Here is a 21,384-nt window from a genome sequence, read left to right as displayed (position 1 = left end):
AAATGACAAGATATTTAGATAAAAAAAAATCACGTAGAGAAATGTTAGATTGTTCTGCTGAACTTTAAAAATTCTTCCTCTAATAGGTAAATCTTTTAACAGTGAATCTAGATTAGATTATATTTACTTGTCTACTCGGTTTTTATTGAATACATTCAAATCTTTCTAGGTCTGTAATTTAAGATTACTCTTTAGCTTATTATAAGCAACTAAAGTGATTTTTTATTAAATAAATCTCTTAAAACAAACTTAAAGAAAATTCTTCAGTTATTAAATTTCTCTTCGAAACTTTCTTATCAAATATTACACAAAGAAATGCTGAGTTTTTATTACTATAGCTTTGTTGTGAAGGGAAAGAGAGGAGTGTTATTACGTCATCGCATTCAGCATCAGATGTTACTGCGGATGTAATTATAATTAGAGGCGGCGAACACGACCTCACATTCAGAATAAACTTGCAATTATGTCTTGTTATCTTTATATGCTCATACATAGGGCTATAGCTACGTATGTATGTATGTTTAGTTACTACAAATAAAAACGAAAATAACACATAGATTTATTGTATAATAAAAATAACCTTATAACAAACGATCAAAGTATGATTTTAAATTTCCCAACACATATATTCTTCTTCCTCATCTAGCAATTGCCAGTGACTTTGAAGTGTCTTGAAAATCTAGTGATATAGCTTTTGTCACCCGTTGATAGGGTAGCTTAGCAACAGTGATAGAATTTTGCAAAGGTTCACTAGTTTCGGAAGCAATTCAATGCAAACAAACAAATAATCAGATCCACATTCCATCCCCTTTGTAATATTAGTATAGATAGGCCTGCTGGAATACTTGCTATATTTGATATTTTTAATCTCAATAGTAGATGTAGTTATTAGCTGTCATCAATATGATAAGATTCTCCCTAAAGTTATCAGTCTTCGATACATTACATATATAACGTATGTACAATTTCATTCGATTAAATCATGATTTTATTTAAAACGACCCGCTTGACCATTCCCATACACAAAATTTTCAACCGCTCATTAAAACATTATACTTCAAACAATTTTTAAATTAAATAACGAAAGAAAAACATATTTTTTTCCCTCTTGTGGTTAAAATTCCAGAAACAAAAGTTACACACGAATGCAAATGAAAAGTTTGTTGAGAAGTCTTTACGAATGAGCCGAAGCATCTAGCGCAGGAACTTGGAACTTTTTAAAACTCCAAAGTTTTATTGTATCCGCTCTTAAGCAAACAGGCTTCGAGTTAGACACCCTCTGGTGAACTTAAAAACTTCGCCTGGTCGTCGGATATGATTTAATTACGCTGTAAAAACTATTGCGAGTTTTTTCATAATTTTTGTTTATAACAGTTTGAGCTACTTTGATCTTTCTATTAAATTGTTAAAAACTCAAGTATAGCATGTAATTTTATGAAACCAATTAAAAAGTAAACAAAGATTGGATTCTTTACTTTACGTTGTAATTGAGATCATATTTCGTTTATCTATTTAAAAACAAAAAAAAAAACTGGGAAAGTTTAATTAAACCATTTGAAAAAATAGAGATATCACTGTATACGTAAAAGAAAACTTTAGTGAGCTTGCAATAATAATGTGCTAAAAAGTGTTAGCGTCTAGAAAGAGTCATTGACACTTATTAAGTTATTTACAACGGCACGTAACACCTCGGCAACAATGCGACGTGTGGGCCGGTGTAATGTCAGAGTGGTATGCAGCTTGGCAAGGGGCCGCCGGAATGTAGACGCGACATCTTCATGAAACAACTTTCCAAAACGGTTCATGTGACGTCATTTACCCCGTCTTTGCGGTCTCCCTGCACGTTGCGAATACCTTTTGTTCTGTTTTACTAAATATCGTAACACTTTTCGGTTTACCCGTTGCTATGAATGTGCTCTCAGTCCGTGTAACAACCTCATTATACACTACGCTTTACTTTTACGATTTTAATAATGTTTAATTTTATTCTTGTAACATTTAAACTTTACACAAAAGAACAATAGACGACTTTCTGATGCAAAAATGTCTGTTATTTTTTTTAATAAGACGTGAGGCATGGCAAAAATTATAACACCAAGTTGTTCCAACTTGCAAACAAAGTAAAAAAAAAATAATAACGACATGTAAAAATCTTAATGGTAATATTTAAAGACTTGTAATTATCAACCGTACTGAATTTTTTCTCATGTATGTAAAGTGGGAGGAAAAGATACGTATTCTTTTTGCCCAGCTTTAGTTCCAAAACTACGAGGTAGTCTATCTGTTTATGACATACGAAAGCTTACCATTTTTTTTTGTATGTATTAATATCATCATCAGCTCACTATACGTCCCCACCGAGGGGCTCGGAGCCTACCCCAATTTAGGGGTGACTAGGCCATAGTCAACCACGCTGGCCAAGTGCGGGTTGGTTGACTTCACACATATCATTGAATTTCTTCTCAGATATGTGCAGGTTGCATCACGATGTTTTCCTTCACCGTAAGAACGTCGGATAAATGTACATATGTAAATCGAAAATCGAAAAACACATTGGTACATGGCGGGATTCGAACCCAAGACCTGCAGATTGCAAGTCAAGTGCTTAACCCCTGAGCCACCGACGCTCTACTGTATTAATACGACAAGAGTAATTAGTAACTGAAAAAAGTAATGTAACTTAACGTCGTTTTGAATTAACTCATTATTTAATGATGGAGATAAAAAAAATCAATTCTTTTTAATTTAGGTTTATGTTATTTGTTGAATAAAATTTAATTCTAAAATCCTACAAAATTGAAATTTTTGTCCAAGAGTCATCGAATATTGACATATTGTTTTACGTTATTGACAAGCTGCCATGTTGACAAAAGAAGTGATAAATGTTAATTTCCTTCACCCTTTCTTTGTTTCGTATAAAAATGAATTTTCAACAAAGGTAAAATAAATCACAGACAAATAAAACATTGGCGGTCTAAATTTTTTATTTTCAGCAGTACGTAGGTAAAAGAATTTAATAATGGTTGTGATTATCGTTGATTTTTGTATTAACTAGTTTAAAAGCTTTCCTGCAATAATATCAACCTCTGCTTGTTTGCGCCTTTATATTAAAAAAATAGAATAAAAAAGAGTAACAACTTAGTAATTTCTAGCGAAAGATGACATTTTAGAAGGAATGTAATTAAATAATTTTAATTCATGGAAGCGCAACTATTACCAGTATATTAATACTCGCAGAGTTTTATAACAAAATGTATAATTCGTCGAAACTCAAATATTTTGCACAACCAAGTTAAACAGTTACAGCGTTAAAATAATTGAAAATCGATACGAGAAACAGCTCGAAAGTTCGATGTTGAGTTTGTTTTTAAGTTAAAGCTTTTTAATAAGAAATATTTCACATGAAAGCAAGTTATTGTTTGCGTACTTTACTGAGAGCATAAAGTAAAAGTTGCAAAGCTCTGTTTGAATTCTCTTTAACTAAAAAGCAGTATAGGAAGTAAATTTAGTTGATTTTAATTTAATCCTTGTTTCCCATTCGGCCGATCGGCCTACCGATCAATCGGCCCAGTGTGAATATTTTAACAGGGCATGGCAAAATTTAATCTTCTATGTGTATATGAAATACAACGGTTACCTTTTAGTTGCAATGAGAAAATCGATGGTAAGTCTCATTCCAGAAAATAGGTTCTTGTCACTAAGCCTATTAAATTGATAATATGTATTTTATGTGTGATAAATATATAAGTCGTCATATATGTAAATACGAGTAAGTAAATATTCACAACTTGAGCTAAATAGATATATAAAAACATGTTTACTTAACCTAGAAAGCTCCGGTATTTTGTATGTTAGCAACTTAGTTAACGTGAAAATGAGATATGCGAAAGTACGTCTATGTAATATACGGACATGTTTAAATATAAGCCTTTAGTCGGTTGTTAGCGCTGAAGGGTATTTTCAATATGGGTAATTTCGCCGGGAACACAAATACTTTAGTCGCTTTATTGCATACTCGAGGATTAACTCGCAACGAGCGGTGAAAAACGAGTAGAGCCACTCTCTCCGGTTACATATAAAACTCCTGCCGTTTTATCTTAATTACTTCGAAATCTTTGTTAGAGTAAATCCCTGCCCTTATGTTGTCCATCGTCGCGTAAGTTTATGACCGGATTACTTTTATGACCGGGATTAAAGTCCGTTTGCGAAATGTTTACAGCCCGAATTTGTACCCAGACCGATACCCGATTCATGAGTCATTTAGTTTATTTTAAGTGAATTGCTACGTCATATTATAATTTAACTATAGAGATGAAATGTTACATTTTATTCAGTTCATGGTTTTGTGCTATAAATACTGACCCAACTTACACCCATGTCTATATAAATAAATATAAAAGTATATAACGTTATTATTTTTAGCCATTCAATCAATTCTTTCATCGTCGCGAGTTCGACATTGTCACGACATTCTTCCGATAGTATCAATCAGTCTTTCCTTCCAACATTAGACAGTGTGGGGAGAGGAGTGCTTTGTGTTTGCACGGATTCTCTTGACACTTTACCGTACTCAAGTGTGAGCTTTTAACACTTATCGCCTTTTATAGACGGTCACGTTATATATTAACATCTTTAATCCTTTCTTAGACCTAGAAATTTTTTCTTTTGTTTTAGGAAAAAAATTAAGAAAAAACGAGCAAACGACTATAACTCGTTTGTGATATCTTTTCTATTAGTTTTCTAACCCGACTATCATAATGTCTGACAATCTGTGTGATTATATTTATTTTTATCATAATAATTTGCTTCCTAACATTCCGGCAGGTATATTTTACAATCTTTATTTCTTTTTACGAATTACATTAGAGATGTAATTTTTCGGAGAATAGATACCAAAACCCGTCCGCTTTTCATACAAAGCCTATTAATGGTCAAAGATGACATGGGTAGGACTATCGTTCTACACCAAACACGACTTAGAAAATATCTTTCACATATATAATACCGAAAAAAGGTTCTAACAAGATATTATAACTTCATCTAGACTTCTCTAATAAGATAAATTGGGCTCAGAAACAGGATTACAAATTGAAGTGCGCTTAAAGAAATAAAAAAATTGCAAATATAAATTCCGCGTTCTTAACGACCTTGGTTCATATCGATATTACGGTGCTAATGTATTTAAAAGTCTTTGTGTCAATTATAGTGAAACAGATCGTAAAAAAATATCTTCAACTTAATGAAGTTAGTTTACTGTGAGAACAATATATCCTCTTGTTAAGAATTTTGGGGAGCTATGAATGTTATTACAAACATAATGCAAGTCATGTCTAGTATCCATAACAAAGAGGAATAATTATAATGACATTATTATACTACGGGATTCACATTTTACAACCTGGGAACAGGTACCTTTGAGCCAGAAAATTCCACGAAGATGTCGCTGCAAAATGTTTACCGTAGCATTCAGCTACGCCGACAGTAGACAACAATGTGTAGTAGAATGTGTTTACGGTGCCAAGAATTAAGCTCTTTAGCGCTTTAACATTCTTCCTTCGTTTATCTTAACTTAGGGAAATATGCTTACGTCTTAAGATATAAAGCGCTCATGAAATAGCTAAATATTATAACTTACAAGAAACTTTGGGTATAAAATATTCTAACTTATATTTTAGTTAAGAAATTTTTGTATAAAGTTGAATTATTTCGTGCTTTTTATTTAAGTTTTTGAGATTGAAGTATATTTATAAGAAGCCAGCATTAAATTACTATTAATATAACTTTTTATATTAGACTAGAGACTAGAGGTAGACAAAGCAGATATTATTAGATAGATATTAGCAGGATATATAAAGAGAAAGCTTTGTTTTTGACTTCAAAAGTGAATAGCTTTAAGCTTTTAATTGGTGTTAAAACGAAGATAAAAAAGCTTATTAAATTACGAATTAGAATGTTGTAAAAAAGTATAAGCAATATTTTATGCGAAAAAATATACAGGGTTACGAGGGAGGAAGGGAGTTTTTACTAAAGCATACAACACACAGTGGGCAGTGATCCATCACGACGCTCCGTCAGATGAATCGACCTCTAAATAATTGGCCGGTGGTATGCACTGCTATGAATGAATCGCCAAAGCCGGGAAAAAGCATATACGTACATCGGTCTAATACGTTCAAATCGATGTTATTGCTCGTTTTGAATGGAAATTTATGCACGTTTTATCACTTACTGCAATTTTTGTATAGTATTTTTAACGTATTAAACAAGTTGCTTTCAAAAAAATATACCAAAATAAATATGTACTTAAAAATTTTAAAGAGCTTTGAAAAAAGAATACTTATTGAAACGCTCTTTTAAAACCGAAAAATAATTTAAATATTAAACTAAATAAATAAATTCAGCTACTTATGTTATAGGAAAATCATCGTTAAACTCAGATCTGAAATAACGTATTTTGATAATTTTCCGCAGTTAATACCATTCTATTAAATAAATACTTCAACAGGATTATAAATTCACCAAGTTATGAATAAGCTTAAATTCCCGGTAGAAATTTGAATAATGTTTTTAACAAATGTTACGTTGCAACTCGAGGATCAGAATGATATGTACGAGTATATAAATGAACGTGAACATTTTTGAACGTCTACGTCGCGTTCCGTGTCCCAGCTCACGTCGCAACTTACATTTCACGTCATGACCTGACTCGAGAGTAATGTTTCAACAGAGGAAACAAATGACTCACTTACCTGTTGATATTGCAAACTCTGTTATACGAGTATTAGATATTCTGTTTTACTAATCTCATAAGAAACTAATGTGATTCAATTTTTGAACGATGGTAGATCGATCTGGAGTGCTGAAGTGCCGATGATAGTCATTTTTGCAAGTCACATCGAATAATATGTATGCGGCCTGATTAAGTTACAGTGGATTCAAATGACTAAAACATGTACAAAAATATTCGGCATCCCTCTTACTGTCTTTAGAAAACAAAAAAAAAAAAACGATAACAATATGATTCGCAAGTGGACAGTCATTCCGTTTATGTATCTCGAATATAGCCTTACTATTTGTCCAGATGTTCTGAACTATGGAGCTTCCTATGACATTAATAAAATACTCTGTTAGGTTTCCACGTCGAAATTATAACTTTAGCATAATTCCTCGAGGGAATCTGACACAGCGAATAATCATCGCGCTCGCGAGGAATGTTGTCAAAGCTGGCTCACTGATGTGCAAAAATGCTACCCTGCAACTCACATAACTTTATTACCGTCATTTTTTTCGTATTTATAAATAGTTTGCGACTAATTCTTAAAACATGATAGATAAATTAGAACTCGTGAGCCTTTTCCAGGGAACATTATGCATATAACTCGGTTATATATTTTTTGATGTCAATTTATGCTTCCTTGTGTTAAATATTAATAGTTTATATGTGTTTTATATTTTTTTAGTAGTGCTAGAAATTGATAACCTATTTCATTTATTTTTTCCAATTTTTATTCCAAACTAGCTTTTACCCGCGACTCCGTCCGCGCGGAATATAAAGTAGAAAACGGGGTAAAAATGATCCTATGTCCGTTTCCTGGTTCTAAGCTACCTGCCCACCAATTTTCAGTCAAATCGATTCAGCCGTTCTTGAGTTATAAATGGTGTAACTAACACAACTTTCTTTTATATATATAGATATAATTTTGAAAATCTAGACATTTCAAGTTATCTAGAAACTATAGGGACTATACAGAGATGAATACTGTTATAAATTCTGGAAGGGGCTCAGTGGACGTAGCGCAGAGCGCACTTGGAATTTTGTCAAAGTCGCTCTATTGTGTACTATGCAATGAAACTCAGAGGTTTACATTTGCCTTTAAAGTTTAATTACTGAAATTCCCGAGTTTTAAATGTAAAGATGAGCATAGGCCCACTTCGAGTCACCGTTACTTAATTAGATGAGCAGTATTTTATAAACATGAATCAAAACACATAAACTTAACCGCATTTATAATTCTTTTTTATCCTACTGTCTTCTCTACTACTCTACTATCCTTTTTCGAATTATTTAATATAGTTTTGTGGGACTTTGTTCTAATCCCAAAGCTAACGTGTATTATAAATAAATATTGATTTGAGCAGATCATTTCTAAATGCGCTTGTGTTCTAATTTAAATACTAAAACCTATCAACCTTTATCTCTTAACTGACTTCTGAAGAAGGACTTTAAAAAAGTAAAAGGGTCTTTAAAGTAGAGGTAATTATTTTAAAGATGTTGATTGCAATAAAATAGCCACCGTTAAAAGCAAAGTTAGCCATTGCGAGGCGGTCGGATGCTTAAACGAGAATGTTTTCCTTTGTCTAACGCCATTGTGACGTGCAGTAACGACCTAATGTCTTTGATTCGAATCGAAATCGAGTCATTCGTGGCTTCTACTGCATTTAAACATTTAGCGGGTCACTGAGTTCATAATTGATTACAGACCATTTGATTTCTCATTACAAATGTGGACGATTCTCATCAACATCTTCCTATCCTTGTTGGTAGACCAGCTTCTATAAACCTTAATTGGCTTAATTGTTAATGATTGCAATTACTGAAACAGACTTTTTTAATTTATTCAATGAAATTAGGTGTTTAATAAAAAAACAGCAGTTTGAGAATGTTGTTTGAATCATGCTCAAGTCATCATCTTGGTGAGTTCTGTCATATGTGCATTGAAATAACATGATGTTTTACTTTTAGATGGGTCACTTGTCTGTGGTGATACCGCCAGACATCGCGGACGACGACGGTTCCGCGGCCAGTGCTCCAGAGGGCGGTAGTGTGGCATTACGATGCACCGCCACTGGAGTGCCTGACCCCACCGTCTCGTGGAAAAGGAACGAAGGTCGGAACATCGTATTCCGCGATGAAGATGGCAAAGAAAACAAAGGTTAGTATTAGCAATTGCTATTAATTCGCGTAAGGTTATTTCCAGGAAACATAAATCTTTATCTAGGCATAGTTTATCATGCGATTTTTAAAAAGCTAAATTAAATTTAAAGGTTACAAAAGAGAATATTATAATGAAAAGTCATTGTTATTATAACTCAAAATCACGAATCCAAAGTTTAAAACAATATCAATTCAGTATCAAATACCAATAATTATAAGTGTCTCAAAATACTTTAGATACACGAAACTAAGCGATAAATAAAACAGACTATTTCAATTCAAGCATATCAATTAATTGATAAAGCCTTCATCCATTTAGATATAAAATAACTGATGTGCATCGTAAAAAGGGGATAAAGACGTCAATTTTCCTTTGAAATCCATTCACAACGAAGAGACTCCACTAAGTGGTAAAAAGAAACAAGACTAATTTTACATTCAAAGCCGCCCAGAGCGGGGCGCAGGTGCCCGCGCGGTTAAAACATTGGAGTTTTATGGGATTTATTAGGATATTGCCTCAAGATATTGGAAAGAGTACTGAAAATACAAAATAAATTTCCCGCGATCTTAGTCAAATTACGCTCGCTGAATAGAAAATGAAGTGCGCAGAGTAAAGGTTTGCAAAGTAATTATATTTCATTCGTATGGTATATTGTACACTTTATTCGACATTTGTTAGTGTTGATTAATGTACCGTTTAATGATCTCATGTATTTTATACAAGTCGCTTTCAAGTCACACTTAAGCGCACATCTTTTGTACATTTTAGCAGATTTTTCAGATAAAACTTTCAGTCAAAATTTTTAATTTACCAAGTCTTCAAACAACCGAAATTCATTTCCGTTGAAAAAATTCTTAAGAACCCAATTACTGCTTTAACAAAATGAAGCAATCCGGATTTCGGTCAGGAAATTAAATGAACAACTAATGGAAAATCGGCTCTACAAGATTGCTACCTTTTATTGTTTGGTCGAGATACCCTTTGCGAATAGAGGAGGTGGGAGGTTTAAACGACTACGTAACTAGTCATTTAAACACACGTGTGTTTGTATTTTACCAGACAACGTTTAATCTAAAATAAAACTTAGTGAATATACAATTAGGTACAAAATGGCATTTGCATAACTATTGAGAAACCTTTTAAAATAATGCGAGGCGTATTTGACCTCTTTTTGTTTTAATCTTTTAATTTAGATAATAAAATGAACCTGGTACGAAATACAATGCGATGGATTATTATGTAAATATGTTATGAGGTTCATCATATCATTTGAAAATCTACGTTATGAGTAACAAATTTTTTTTGTGATATATATGTGAAGCAAAGTCTAGTAATCGGGAAGTTATGAAGAGTGTGAATACAGCGTGTACAAAGAAACTCTTTCATTGGAAGTTTTCTTTGTTATAGAAGTCCAGTACATATATTCCAAACTCTAATATGCTACATTCCGATATATTTCGCTTTTCTACGAAATTACTGACTCGTATTAGTCTTGGTAATAATAAGAAATGAGAGTAAAAATTTCCACGTATTAAAACTTTAGTAGGGTCAACAGAAATTTAAATAAAATAGGAATTAAGCATAAAATCTAGATAGTCAAGCCCCTAGCCACATATCCACGCATTGGGAACGATCCCAACGTAATTAACCAGAAAAAGTTTACAAACGATAACAAAGCCGGATTTCTGGTCTGAATGTGTCGTCTGGTTTAACAAGTTGGCAACGGCCTGTCGCACTCCGACTTTATAACCCGTTAACAAAATACAATTTCATACAAGAGGCCGCTTACTATATATAATACGCGGTAAGTACTCGCAGTAGGTAGTAGCTGTGTTTTATGCGAGCGACCGAGATTTAGGATTCCGGGGGGGTCGTGTGCTATAATAAAGTTATAAATTGCTACCATTTAAATTTAATTTGACAGCAAACCATTAAACTCACAATTGCCTTCGCAATGTTTTGATTAAACTGCTTCAAGATTAGCAGCGCAGTTAATTAAGTAGGTAAATATCAATATGTATATAATGATTACTTAATTAAGAACGGCTTAACTCACGTGTAATAAGACGCGAAGTCCTCAAAATAAACACTCGCCCTGAAGATGGACCCCCAACGGATCCGAAACTAGTCGTGCCGTCACCGGACGATCACACGTGAGTTAAGCCATTCTTAATTAATTAATTAATATGTCTCACGGAAGTTTAAACAATTTAATGTATATAATGAGTTAAGATGAATTTAAAAGTCATTTTTTTGTAGACATAGAAATACATGAGGCTAGTTACTTTTGGATTTAGTATCGTAGAAATTAATAAATGTTATGTTTATTAATTTAATATTTTTATATAATGTAGTGGTATACAGCTACGTTGGGTCTACGCTAGTGCTTAAGGGTCTACGTCGAGAGGATATGGGCACGTATTTATGCATCGCCGCTAATGGTATTCCTCCAACTAAAAGTCGACGATACGAAGTTACAGTTCTATGTAAGTAACATATATTGGGTTTCTATATAGAGTAATTATTTGGATGTTATTTTTGTTTAAATGGATCATTTCTTCTTCTTGACGTGCATCTACAATTATCCAAAGTTTGCAGTCAGTTTAGCAAACATTTCATTGTCCATTAATTAAAGGTTTACAATTATTTAAGAAGTTGGTTGGTTGGTTTTGCGTTTAGTTTATAAATACACGCCTACAGATTTTACTTTAACATTTGTTTGCATTACTCGATAATGTAAAATTAGTAACAAGTGTGGCACAATCTTTCCTAAGAATTTTTTTATATACGAACATATCGGAGCAAACGGGCAAGCATGTACATCCGTGATTGCAGATGGGTTGTCTACCTTTGATCGACTGAGAAGGGGAGGGATACAGAAAGAGAATATTTTCCCTTCCGGAAATAGATACAACTTTAAAGATTAAAATAAAATATAAAGGTTTTATAACGTTGTGTTTAAATAGTTCCGCCTGTGATCCGTGTGGCCAGTCCCGTGGTGCTGCGAGCAACGGATATGCAAGTCACATTGCAATGCTATGTAGAGGCTTCGCCCAGGGCACTCACGACATGGCAGAAAGGAAAATCACAATCTGGTATGTTCAAATGTATGGTGTTGTTAGTGTGAATGTTCTGGTATAGTATGTAACCGTAGGTTTTTCCACTGCACTGTACTAAAATTCGTTGTCGTCTCGTAATTACTGTGTCTCGTGAAATCCTCCTGTCATTCGGGACTAGTCAGTTCTACACTGTAAACAAAAAGAGTAAAGTTATTAACTAACGTTTAATATTTTTATATAATCACGAAATTGTATTTTAAAAATAATCGATGTACAAATTAAATTACATTTTACATTCACTCGAGTTAAATTTAGAATCAGTGAACACGTGAAATGAGAATTAAGCAAATTGAATTGTTATATGTTTATTTTCGTTCTTCGTACGTGAAGAGCTTGCTCGAGTTTCGTGACACAAATATTGACACTTAAAGGTTGAACAAGATCTTCAGGACTCGACTCAAACAGTACAATTTAAAGAGTCATTTTATTCCAATGTTATGTTAAATAATCTTTTATAATTACTAAATTTTAAGGTTAAAGATTACTAAGGAAGTTTTTTTGAAGGCCTACAATTAATCACTATTTAAATAACAAAGACAATATAATTTTAAACGTGAATTATTTTTTATTACTTTTACTATACTTCGGGTGTTATAAGTAATGTGCTAAAATTATTATTTTTTCTTGACCATAGGTGGAAAGTTACTTAATAGCTCTAAATATATAATATCCGAGGAAGTCGTCAGTGAATACGGAATACGAACGAACTTGACCATTACGCGCCTAAAGAAGATGGACTTCGGTGAATACACGTGTGCAGCGATCAATGGATATGGAAAAGTGGAGGGCACGATAAATCTAAAAGGTACTAATTTATTATAATTAAGAAGCATTTACCTATTACTTTAAAATAGTAGTTATTTTAAGTAGTTAAATCATATTTTAACAAACTACAAACAAGCTTACTAAAACTGATCTTTTAAAAACAAAAATATAAAACAAATATTAAAAAATCTTAAAGCGTGGATCACTAATTTTTGTTTTAACGAATGTTTTTTTTATTCAACAGAAACACCGCAGAAGACTACAACTACTACAACCACCACAACAACAACAACTACAACGACCACACCTCGTCCTACCACAACAACCACGACACGACCACCGAAGAAACATCTCAAGAAGCAACCTGATCGCACCAATCACAACGCTTTAGATGCTGACCTACGTCAAGCCGAGCTCAACAATGCCCTCAACTTTTACAACATAAATACATATGGGGCTAACAATTCACATAATGAATACGCACAGCGTCCGGAGAGACAAAAAGTTCGACCCTCCGGCCCACCACGTCACTTCGTTGTCTACAACAGAAGCCCTTTCTCTACACCCCCTCTTATAATCTTCATTACCTACTGGGCAGTTCACGTTGTTATATAAATAATATAATACATCGTGATGTAGCAGTTTAGGTAGTGATATAAAAATGGCTGTTGAAATTTTTTTTAGATCGTAAGTGATAATATTTTGAGATTGTTGTAAACAATTTTTAAATACGTTTTAATGTTGAAATGTTACGTGCATTTATTAAAGTTCGAAGTTACGAAGCTAGACTTCAGCTTAAGAATAATTTTAAGTCAAATAAGACAATAATATATGAAAATAAAAGACAATAATTGACTTGAATTTCATGATGAAAGTTTATCATGAACTAATAAATATATCATTATTGCCATATCATTCCGGTTTTGATAAGATTTTTTACAAGGCTGTAAGTTTTTATAAAATTTAAGTTTTTAATGTAAAAGAGTAACAAAATTATTGTTATGTTCAATATTGTTGAAAAAAAAAAATATTTAAATAATTGATTTATTATATTTTCTGGAGTCATATGATGTTAATTTACTATTTATACTGTATATTAATATTAATTTGATATTTTAAATATTTATACGTGATTAAAGGAACAATAAAATCAGCCAGTTTAAAAAAAGTAAATAGAAATGACAATAACATTTACTATGTAATAAATATATGATATACTTTATATAAGCTGTTAATTTTTATTATATACATAATAATGGAATTTTAGATATTAGTTTTAGGCGCGAAAAATAAGGATATTTGTGCGCATTTGAGAAATATTTTCATTGTCCTTGTATTGAGACATGTAATAATTTAATTAAGAATTGACAATAACTTATATTAATTATGTATCACAAAAAGTTTCTATTTCAATAAATTATCGATTGAAGAATATTCAAAACTATAAAACTACTTATATTTGGATCGACTGTAAATTTTAAAGTATATTATAATAAATTTGTCTTCCGGATAGTTGTAAACTTATGTATTCGGCTTATACTCGTATTATAAAAAAAAGTAGCAAACGAAAGGAGTTTTTTTTGGACTTCAAATACATTGTAGATAATACGTACTTATTTATTAAGGGAAGAAAAGAATTTATAGTGAAATAGTCGTATTTATATATAAGGTACTGTATCCATACCATTTTTATCAAACAATTGACATAAATTAAATTGTAGTTATGTAATTCATCTATGTATTGTAACAGTATGTATATTTATTTGATATGCTTTATTATTTAATTTGCTGTTATAAATTGGATTATAATTATAATTATTATGAAAAATAAAATGAGGATTGTTAGTAGTAGTAATTATAATTTTCCTGCTTTTGTATTAATTATTTTTATTGTAAGCAAGTAATACATTATTAAACTATGATAATAAAATATAACTTATAAAGGACAATAATTTTTAACAATAGTAGTGTATGTAAATATTTTTAGTATGAAGTTGATACAATTTAATAGCATGTATTTGTTCTATTTATCAATGTTACTCTTAAGATGTTGATATCATTTTATGATATTTTAAAATAAAAAACCTGCAATAAACCGCCTCGATCTATTTTACATTCCGCTTTGGAGTAGTTTTAGATTTATTACATAATTAAGATAAACAAAATGCATGTTTCTTATACAAAATAATTTACACCAAAATCGAAAGTAATAGAAAGAAGTGTATAAAATTTAGTAAAAGACATGTTACTCCAAAATGAGGAACTATGCACAATATTTATTGGGCATTACATATTCTTTTACTAATAACTCGTTAATAGAAACCTTACGAATCCTTTCCTAAAAACTCCTTAAATTAAATTTTTGAAACCGTGCTGTAATCATGCAAAAAATAATGTATCAAAAATACGATAAAGACAGACTTCGTGTGACTCAAAATAAAGTAAGTATTTATTCGCATCACCAATATACTCGTAGGTACTAGACCCTAGATATGTATAGGAGTAAACAGGTCCGTTTATCAAACCTTTTTACTATCTATTCTATAATATGAACCAAGACGTTTTGAAAATTACCTTTTAAGACAGCGATCATTATCGATGAGGCAGCAAAAATTATGTAAGTCATCTGATGGTAAAAATTAAATTAGGAAATTAGGTGAGATGACACAATTAAGAAAAACAAACGTGTCTAAAAATGATGTAAAATAAAACCAACCAGATTAGGAGTATGTAAAAAAATTATTAAAAAATTATAAAGATGCGTATGAATAGTATCTCTCACGCATCGTTGGTCTATCGAATACTCGACAAGTTGAGTGGCTTTATTTAAAAGTAATTTTCAACGAACATCTGGCAGCGCGGTAAGAGATTTTCGACATCAATATTCTGGCAATCATTTTTAACATACTCAATCGGGCTGCAAGATATTTGTAATCTCGCGTATTATAGAGTGCAGTTTTCGAAAGCTCGCGCTCTACTTAACTGAACGGCTAGAAAAGCGGATGTTGAAGTGGAAAGAAAATTAACATTTCTCAAGACTTCGAGTTACAACGGCTTAGGGCATTAATTATAAATACTTTTAAATGTGATTTTAATCGCAAAACCATATATAAATTTTTTGTATGTCAATTCTCATGTTATTTCAACCACATTCATGTAGATCCTTTTAAACCTGGGAACAGATGACTACGGTCTTGACTGAAATTCTCATCAAAGCTTTAATTAATTAGTAATATATTATATTCCATACTTTCTTTGTATGGCAAAATTCAAGTTAGTTTCCGTTTGTTAAACTAACGTCGTAGAATAAAATATGTATTCTCTTAGCTAGAAATGCAATCTCTCAATATTTTAGAATGTCGCAGTAAGTTTTCTATATTAATATTGTTAGGTGTTAGGACTGTTGAGGGTAGTCTCACAAATGTTAGGTGTTAGGACTGTTGAGGGTAGTCTCACAAATGTTAGGTGTTAGGAGTGTTGAGGGTAGTCTCACAAATGTTAGGTGTTAGGACTGTTGAGGGTAGTCTCACAAAAGGGTTTATAAGGAAGCATGCGCTGCTGCTCGAAGCAGTCTCTTTCCATCCGTCATTGCGGAACGTCTGACATTTTTGTTTGTTTACGTTCGGTTTGAGTTTATCCTATTGCGAGGATTATTTAGAAGTAGAGTTAAATTCACTATTTCGCTGTTAATTTATTTCTTTTAAAATACTCTTGCATCAAATATCTAACAATATTATAACGTGGAATCAGAATTTAAAAATGAGAACGTTTATCCGAATTAAAAAGTTAAACTAGCCTTGACAGCGATAAGCCGATATCTAACAGTAAATGCATTTTTCCCGTGAAAACTTTAACCAAATATATTTAGATTCATAAAAGCTACTTAATAACTTATTCTTTTTTTTTTAAATTGGTTAAAAAAGTTTACAGTAGATTTTGTCAAAATACCTACAACAATTTTAAAATGTTTGTTCTCTGTGAGTATAGTACAAATATGATTAACAAATGCACCCTTAGATTAAACCCATTCCTAAGTCGTTGCTTCATATTAAAATGAGGGGAATCATCCCACACTGTTTACTGACTCGGAGTTGCGACTCGTGAGATTTACTTCGCTAACAATTATTAATCCTACTACCTTATTAAGTTCTTATGACCATTTCTCTTTGCTGGTAATTAAAAAAATATAAAGTGAATAAAATACCTCCAAATGAAATTTCAATTGGTTGTATGAATTAAATATCACACTTATGTATGTAATTCAATTAAGTATGCGAATTTTTAACGATTTTGCTAACTGATTTTTTCTTGTTTAAGAAATATAATAGGAGATGATGTTATTATAAACAATGTCTGAAACAAGTTGTCAATCTAGAATAATCTAAAAAGACAGTTTTGCGTCAATTTACTAAATTCATCTTCACTCCAAGATAAATTCACATGCTTATGTTAAAGCTTATAGGTTGTTTATTTAGTAACCTAAATAGTACGTGCTTAAAGTCGTATTCGCAAATTATAAGCACAATTTTGCTACGAGTGCTTTATGCTGTTATTCATTCCATCGGCATTTTGCCGTTGAATGCAATGGAAATGCAAAATTACTGCTATTGGATAGGTAGGTGGTGGCGTGGCCGCAGACATGAAATATAATACACTTACTACGTAATATTGCTTCACCTCGACGATATGAAAATTTATTGCAATATACGCTGTACGTAGGAATACTCGGTTAACTTAGAAAAATGAGATGCCGCTATTAGTGGTTCTCTTTACATTACCTTCGCTTATTAAAGGCTACGTTATAAAATTTAAATAAGAAACGCTTTTTAATTTATTGTCGTACAGATCCCTAGTGATTAAAGTTTATAAGTATGGAATATTATTTAATGTAAGAAACCTTGTCATTACCATAATCTGCGAGCTTACATACATGTATGTTATATAATGTGCAGAAGTGAGAAAGATGTTTCAGGATCGTGTCAAATAAAAGTTACAAAAAAGGGTGTGAATTTTCACTTGCAATGATAAACGAAGTTTTAAATAGCTGCGACTGTGATATGTCTGTTATGTAGACCGCCTACCTATTTTTCAAAAAATCCAAACTCCAAATGTGAATGGCGTTTTCACGCTTGATTTCTAAAATTAACTAACCTCAGTTGTAATATTACTGTTAAAGTGATTAATATGCATGTGAATTGTAATTTAGAATAAAATATTTAATATCAAATTATAGAAAGTTGCAGAAAATCGATCCGAGCAGTTACAAGAGCCCGATAATGTTTCATCCCGGGAGAAATGCGACGCTCTCGAGATAAGGCGGTTTCCGCGACCTCGATTTGTCTCGGACTTTTATACGTGGTTTTAGCATCTTTGATATATTTAAACACTTTTTGCACATTAATTCAAAAGATTAAGGTAAATCAATTAAACATTATTATATGTAAATAACACGTAATTATTTCCCATTATAATTTGAATCGCGGTAATTTAACTCTAGCAGTTTTGGTTTACTTAAACTTGATAATAATCTATATAAAGCAAAAAGTCATTTTGAACAATTGAAAATGTGTCAATCAAAACCTATATCGATAAAGCAGTGAAGCGAAAGGAGACAATTTTGCATTTTACCAGTGATAGCTTTTATGGAACCGACTATTTTTAAAGTTGGATTTAATTTTATGCTAATTTATTATGAACGCAGAAATAAATATAGAACTAAAAATGTTTCTAAACTTTTCTTCAATAAAATATATCACGGTAAACAATTAGGTTACGATAATGGTGAGTCGGAACCATGAATCACATAACTCTTTGCGGCTTTGTGTTCGGTTTGGCGGATGACGATAACCTTAATGTAAGCGCCGTCACGGCTGGTGGTCCGAAGAAGGATCGCTTTTGTCATGGTCCCTTCCGAAAGCTCCATTCTTTTCTCTTTATACCGTTTCTCACTTGAGTTATTTGAGGACAATAAACATTTATTGTGCTTCGTCTATTTGGCAGACGATGACGAAGCGAATCATTGAACTCAGTTTATCTATACTCTCTAGTTAGCCATTTGATATTGTTAACATTTCAGAGGGACATATCAAAAACCAAGCCTCAAAAAGTTAAAGATCAGATTACATTTTGTATAAAACTAAACATTCTATATGGGACATAAGACAGGTAAAATACAGTAGTAATACTGTCCTTAGGAAACGTCGCATTCGTTTTTGCAAGTCTCATTTTCCTACAAAGAAAGGATTTTTATGACTTCCGCTTTTGATATTAATTTCTATTCTAGCTTGCTTTGTTAATAAAGACTTCCGTCCATTGTTTTATTAAGCAGAAATTGTTAGCAAGTTAAATTTAAATATTAAATTAACATCTTTTGTACAAAGCTTTTAAGATTCATATTTTTACGTTAATAATTTTAATGTGAATGCAACGAGTAAACTTTAAAAGCTACGTCAGAATTATACAGTTTTACATAAAAGTATTACTGTTCTGGCTAAAACAAAAATCAATAACATATTTTCGTTAAAATTCATCAACAATAAACTAAATAACATTGGCAACTTAAACAAGTCAACAAGTACACTATTTTACATTCAAAAGCGAATAAAAAATTTACAGATATCAATAAACTTGTTTCTAAACAGGTGTATTTATCTTAGAGGTGCTATTTGCCGGCATTATTTTCAACATTAGCTATTAAACTAAATAGTGGAAGAGAGGACAGTAAATGACCACTTCTTTGCGCAAATACTTGGGTTTTTAAAATATAGTCAGGAGCTATCTTCTGGAGCGCATTAGACATCAGAGAAATAAGGTTGTTGGTGCTACTAACGCGTGACGTGGATGCAATTCCGCGTTTCGTCTGATGAGTGTGGTGCCGGAGGACTAATTTTTGTCCTCTTTCTTTTCTTATCCTTTTGGTATAAGGATGGGAAGGGGATGGCAATTAAATGGAAAATTGTCGCATAGAAATGTGAAATATTTTCTTTCTGTGCGTCCCATCCTCCGTTGATTAAAGGTTGGCAACGTATCTACGATTGCGGATGTCTATGGGCAGCAGTCAGGGCAGCAGCAGTCAGTCAGTTCTCTATTTCGGCGAATTCTGACAGACCCATGCTCGTTTGACACCTCGACAAAATATTGGTGGGTCTTGTAATGGCGTGCATAAAAATATATTTTTTTATTTTTTATTTAGAACTGCACAATTGCTTACCATTTTCAAATTTCTTTACATATCTATTGTAATCAAGTCCATCGAATGTCCTTACAATGTTGCGTCTTTGAACTGTTTTTTTTTTTTATAAAAAAATCGAACGAATACATGGATATTTTATTACAACAGAATTCGATTCACATATGTTTGAAGTCAAAAATTCTTTCACTTTAATCGATGTTTTTAAGCGGCTATGAAGCTAAAATTGATAGATGTCAAATGTGGCCTATTAAATTTCCTCCCTATAGTAATTCTTGTATTAACTAATTAGACAAGTATTTTGGTCTTTACAATGGCTAAGATTTAAATAATTAAAGATAAAAGCAATAATTGAAATAAATCTGTAGAATGTTTTCATTAGAAAAAGTTTATAACTAAAATAATTTCCGTCATATTTTCTAAGTGAGCAAGAAAACTGTGAAAAAGTATAAAAGCTTGAAAGCTTTTGCATTTTGTATTCAGTTTGCCGTTCAGCGATAACTTTAATCCGGGTAAAGTATCACCTCCGACCAACTTGCACTGTGGGGACTTTTCTACAGAATGGCATATTGACCTTCTCCTTATTTATAATGATAACTTTTTGATATAGACGCAATGTCATACATTTGAGTATTTTATAAGGAATGTTTAAGCAGTTAGATCGTAGACTGAGTCTGATTTGGATAGCTATAAGTGTACCTACATGATGGATTGTGATCGAATGGCTCATTGATCACAGCCCACGTATTTCATACTTGGTCACACAGTTCGGAAACGGATCGGTTTAAAACATTTCTAGAAAATAATTGCAAATATTTTTTAATTTATAAAAATGTGAATTAAACAAGTACAAGATAGTAATTGTATTAATTAAAATTATAGTATAACCAGTTATGTTTATAAAACTAAACATGTATGTAGGTAGAAGTCTAGACATGGTATTAAATAAAATAATAGATGTGTGCAATTTAGTAATTATTAATTATATTTTCAAGTTAATTTATAAGATTAAACTTTAATGCATGATAAAATAATAATATAAACCGTCTAAACGGAGTATTAAAACGAGTAGCTTTTAACAAAGGGTGACGAAATGATAGGGTTCTTTTATAAAAGTCGATGTGTACGTGACAAATCTTCTAGTTTCGAGTTCGGATTGAAAACTACGATAGTCTCGAAGGTTACGTGACGCGAATCAGTTATTAGTTTTGCATTTACAAATACATTCACGACTGATTTTTATGTTTTCATCAACCGTATTGCTCTGTTAAGATAAAAAACGTTTTGACTCTGGTTCTAGTAGAGTTGTTTTATGTAAAATTAATGTGATAATTATTAAATTTATATTTCTCCTCATCATTAACAGAAAAACGTA

The 21,384-nt window shown here is 31.9% G+C and overlaps 1 protein-coding gene across 1 annotated transcript in view; it reads left to right on the top strand.

Annotated features, from left to right (window-relative positions):
• LOC106718355 (lachesin) overlaps positions 1-13,480 on the top strand; it is a 34,922-nt gene extending 21,442 nt beyond the window's left edge. Inside the window, exons 5-9 of the mRNA XM_014512428.2 lie at positions 8,744-8,933; positions 11,291-11,422; positions 11,903-12,031; positions 12,690-12,860; positions 13,065-13,480. Of these exons, the coding sequence (XP_014367914.2) occupies positions 8,744-8,933; positions 11,291-11,422; positions 11,903-12,031; positions 12,690-12,860; positions 13,065-13,435 (993 nt within the window). The 3' untranslated portion in view covers positions 13,436-13,480. The remainder of the gene's footprint in view (positions 1-8,743; positions 8,934-11,290; positions 11,423-11,902; positions 12,032-12,689; positions 12,861-13,064) is intronic.
• Positions 13,481-21,384: the final 7,904 nt, after the last annotated feature.

The sequence above is a fragment of the Papilio machaon genome, chromosome 9, assembly GCF_912999745.1.
Source record: "Papilio machaon chromosome 9, ilPapMach1.1, whole genome shotgun sequence".
Taxonomy (NCBI): Eukaryota; Metazoa; Arthropoda; class Insecta; order Lepidoptera; family Papilionidae; genus Papilio; species Papilio machaon.
This window is presented reverse-complemented; position numbering and strand designations above follow the sequence as displayed.